General features: G+C 41.0%; 1 protein-coding gene across 1 annotated transcript in view; it reads left to right on the top strand.

Moving 5' to 3' along the window:
* Window positions 1–5,000, top strand: part of LOC121874250 (glutamate receptor ionotropic, NMDA 2A-like) — a 71,829-nt gene that overhangs the window by 6,146 nt on the left and 60,683 nt on the right. The window contains 1 exon segment of the mRNA XM_042378343.1: window positions 2,218–2,340. Coding sequence (XP_042234277.1) covers window positions 2,218–2,340 — 123 coding nt within the window.

Here is a 5,000-nt window from a genome sequence, read left to right on the forward strand (position 1 = left end):
GCCGCCACCGTGGGGGAACTAACATCACCGGCCACCACATTCCAGATCCACTCAATCCAAGTGCCTTTCATTCCAGACGAAAATCCGCCCAAACTCCTTGTGAAAACTTTTACTTTTCTTATCAGGGAACACATCTCTTGCCTACATTCTTAAGAGGACATGCTGATGGCTTCTCATTTCTCATGGGGTGGGGAGGGTGAGGTGAAGGAGGAGGGGGTGAGGGTGAGGGAGGAGGGATGAGGTGGTGAGGTGAGGTGAGGGAGGAGTGAAGGTGAGGGAGGAAGGGGGTTAAATTTCATTAATCTGGTTTCTCTTTGTCACCTTCCGCTGCTTCAAACTTATGTTACCCTGTGATTAGCTGCACTGACGCTAATCTAACCTAACCTAACTAACTTAATCCACCCCCTCCTCCAGCTAGCGATAGGGTGTCTAAGCTTCCCGTGAAATAAGCTGAGGATAATATTCAGGTAATCCAGCTCCCGTATCACTTTAATTTACAGAGAAAGTCATCCCCACCTCTCTCTCTCTCTCTCTCTCTCTCTCTCTCTCTCTCTCTCTCTCTCTCTCTCTCTCTCTCTCTCTCTCTCTCTCTCTCTCTCTCTCTCTCTCTCTCTCTCTCTCTCTCTCTCTCTCTCTCTCTCTCTCTCTCTCTCTCTCCTTATACCCACCTGACACCTGGCCTCTCACCAACCTGTGCTCTGTGATAAAGATTACTGGAAGAAGTAGTTTTCTCTCGTTTTTCAATTTTCTTTCTTTCTTATTCTAATTCGTTTATTGTTTCTTTTTTATTTTATATTTAAGTGTATTTTTTCTTCCTCTTTCTTCCTTGTCGTTCTTAATTTTCATTCTTTTCTATATTTTTCTTTTATTTTCTTCTTCTTTCTTTTCTTATAGTTTTCATTAACGTCAAGTTTATGATTCACAAACAACGATAATTACAACTTCACACAGGAGTTAAGTCCGGGTCCTTTACATCCTGTAATATCCAGGTATCCTACACGGCCACTCCTACACCCCCAGGTATCCTACAAGGTAACTCCTAAACGGCCCTCCCTACACTCCCAGGTATCCTAGTATCCTACACAGTACACAGCCACTCCTACACCCCCAGGTATCTAAGGTAACTCCTAAACGGCCCCTCCTACACTCCCAGGTATCCTAGTATCCTACACAGTACACAGTTCCTCCTACACTCCCAGGTATCCTACACTCCCAGGTATCCTACAAGGTAACTCCTAAACGGCCCCTGCCTACCCTCCCAGGTATCCTAACGCAGAACAACGCCTCGAAGACAAAATCCGGAAAAGTTCATTTGGACACTTTACACCTTGCCTCTATACCCGACAAGAACCTTTCCTTTTCCAATTCCGTGATGAAAAAGCCAATATCCAGCACCGCCTTCACATACCAGACCTGCTAAGACTGAGCCCTTGTTGCTCCAGATCGTGTTCCTGGACGGCCAATATCCTCCTAGCACTATCTCGCCATTCCAGTCCAGACAATACTACCAACTACTGTCGTTTTCTAGACCAACTAAGAATGAAGGTTTTGCTGTGTAAGATTCGTCACCCTCCACCTCTCTTCCTCCTCCTCTCCCTCTCCCTTCCCCAGTTGGTTGTTCCAGAGTTCAGGCCTCTTACCCCTCCCTAATACCCCTCCCTCCCCCATGTCGATCCAAGACCCCCTCCCCTCAGATAGATACGGCCTCTTGTCGATCCAGAACCTACACCAGTAAGATTCTGCCTCTTTGTCGTTTCAGATTCTTAAAATGGCGTCCTTTGTATTTGCAGACCTGATAAAAACGTTCCTGAGCAAGACTGACTGGCTATTATTTCTGTCGCTCTTCTGACACTGTGTCTTTTGTTTTTCCAGACCCTTCTTGCCTTTTTGTCTCTCGTCGTTCCAGACCCTCATACATTGTTCCAGACCACATTACACTGCCTCACCTTAATTCCAGGCCGCATTATACTGTCTCACTTTTGTTCCAGACCTAATACAATGTTCCAGACCACAAAACACTGCCTCACTTTTGTTCCAGACCACAAAATACTGCCTCACTTTTGTTCCAGACCTAATACAATGTTCCAGACCACAAAATACTGCCTCACTTTTGTTCCAGACCACAAAATACTGCCTCACTTTTGTTCCAGACCTAATACATTGTTCCAGACCACAAAATACTGCCTCACACTAACCCTCCTCCTCTTTTCTTCCTAGATTGTGTTCCTGGAAGAGCCGCCTTACATCAGCCTGGCCTCACCTGACCCGGTCACTGGCCAGTGTAACGCTAATCGGGGCATCCTGTGTCGAGTGGCCACCGACGCTATGATGGCCAAGTAAGTGCTCAAGTGTTAGGTGCTGAAGTGTTGATAAGTAAGTGCTCAAGTGTTAAGTGTTGGAGTCTTTGATAACTGCTCAAGTGATTATATTACATGAATATCAGCAGCCCTATATACCCACCAATATATAATCACACCATCATATATTATCGTCTATAATATTACATACATTTAATCTAGAAATTCCTGATATAAATAGAACCCAACCTATAAAATTATATATAAAAATTATATATATTGCCTCTTGCTCTTATATCAAAGGGGGAAATTTTCACCCCCAAAAATTTTAATTGGGTCAAAATTTGCTCTAGAATTTTCAAAATAGATTTTAAATATTCGTCGAGTCGGGGTTTTTTTCCGCCATCAGTCACGTAAATTAGATTTTGTTTTGGGCGTTAAATTTGCCTCCGTGTTCAGGGTGTCAAGTGAAGTGTCTTGTATAACGGGGTTAATGTTGGTGTTAAGGGGGGGGGTTGATGACGTAGGCGTGACGTACTATAGATGACGTTTCTGTGTCGCAAAACAGATGATGTCTTCTGACGTAACAAGGATGACGTAACATTGACGTAATAAGAAAGACGCAGGATTGGTGAAAGAAGGATGACGTGGGATTGACGTAACAAGGATGGCGTGGCAGTGACGTAATTAGTGTGACGCAGGCTAGACGTAACACAGGACAACGTTAAAACAACTACACAGGGATTAACGGGGAAATAATAGGGATTACTTTGGATTAATGGAATCGCCAAAGGATTTATTGGGATTCAGTTGGGATTAATGAACGTTAATGAACCGCTAGGCGAGAGAGAGAGAGAGAGAGAGAGAGAGAGAGAGAGAGAGGGGAGAAAGAAAGATAGAGGGAAAGAAAGAAAGAAAGAAAGAAAGAAAGAAAGAAAGAAAGAAAGAAAGAAAAGAAAGAAAGAGGGAAAGAAAGAAAGAAAGAAAGTTCAACTGGACACAACATGGAAGTGGGAAATAGAATTGCTGATGAATTTCAATATATTTATTTATATTCATATTTCAATCTCAGTTTTTCTTCTTAACAAAATGAAAAAGTTGAAAGAAATAGATTAATATATGAATTCATTTAACCTTTTGTGTTAATGATAATTAATTTAACACATCTAACATTGATAATTTAACACATCTAACACTGATTAACACACAGTAACATTGATCATTTTAACATAAACTAACATTGATAATTATTTAACATAGGACATTGACAGTGGTGTGATAACATCAATACGTTTATGGGTTATAAAAAAACACACATTCAATTATAACTTTTCAACCTCACTCAGTCACTCTAGTGTGTGTGTGTGTGTGTGTGTGTGTGTGTGTGTGTGTGTGTGTCACTAATTACTACTAATCAGATGAACACAGTGTATACAGGAGTCACCAATTACATCCTAACGAGAGACAAATAGATTTAATTACACAGGGAGAGGTCTATTAGGGCCTGGTGGAGTGGTGGGTATAAGGGAGAAACGAACATATCTATTTGTGTGTGTGTGTGTGTGTGTGTGTGTGTGTGTCGTTAGATATGGATTATCGTCCAATTAAAACTTAAATCCCAACCGATGTGTTTGTCTGGCAGAGAAACGTTTTGTCTTTTATTGCAATAATTTAATACCAATCACTTTATATAATAGTAATACTAGGTTAGGTTAGGTGATGATATATTAATTAACTGTTGGTTTTATTTAAAATAACTAACACACAACAGCATCATACAACAGGTTCAAAGACACACACACACACACACACACACACACACACACACACACACACACACACACACACACACACACACACACACACACACACACACACACACACACACACACACACACACACACACACACACACACACACACACACACACACACACACACACTGTCAAAGCCTCCAACGCGACTGTCATCTGTCTTTACGTACGTCACCCAATCGCATTTCCCATCTCGGTCAAACCCTTCCTCCAGTTGCTGCCGTGAGTGACATGACCGATGGTTATTATATTCCTGACCGTAAATTCATCTCAGGTGACGTGTAAAGACCAGGTAATGGGAGGGTCTTCAGAGCGAGGTGGTGAAGCATTCGGTACTCGTCTTGTGAGGTTATTGACCTGAAGATTAGCCCCCCTCTTAGTTTATTTCACATGAAGATTAATCTCCCTAAACTCTAACCTAACCTAAACTAAACTAACCTAACCTGACCTAATACAATACTAAAGAGATAGTGAAATCTGGCTGGATGTCACCGTAGACTTTTTGTGTGCGAGTCGATTCTGTCATCCACTGTATTTACTCTTTCATACATACATACATACATACATACATACATACATACATACATACATACATACATACATACATAAATACATACATAAATACATAGCATAATTATGTATGCTTATTGATAGATTATATGTCAAGGTAATTAATGAGATAGATAGGTAGGTGAAATATTTTGATTAATAGATAAGTAAATTGACAGGTAGATAGACAGTTAATTACTGGTGTTAATTAGACTGTCGTGACGAGCACCTTAAGGTTATTTTAGGATATTTAAGGAATTTTGTAACAGTCTTAAAGGGATTTTGGGTTGGATAAGGGATTTTGTCATAACCTTAAGGGGATTTATAGAATTTACCTCATA

The sequence above is a fragment of the Homarus americanus genome, unplaced genomic scaffold, assembly GCF_018991925.1.
Source record: "Homarus americanus isolate GMGI-L3 unplaced genomic scaffold, GMGI_Hamer_2.0 scaffold55640, whole genome shotgun sequence".
Taxonomy (NCBI): domain Eukaryota; kingdom Metazoa; phylum Arthropoda; class Malacostraca; order Decapoda; family Nephropidae; genus Homarus; species Homarus americanus.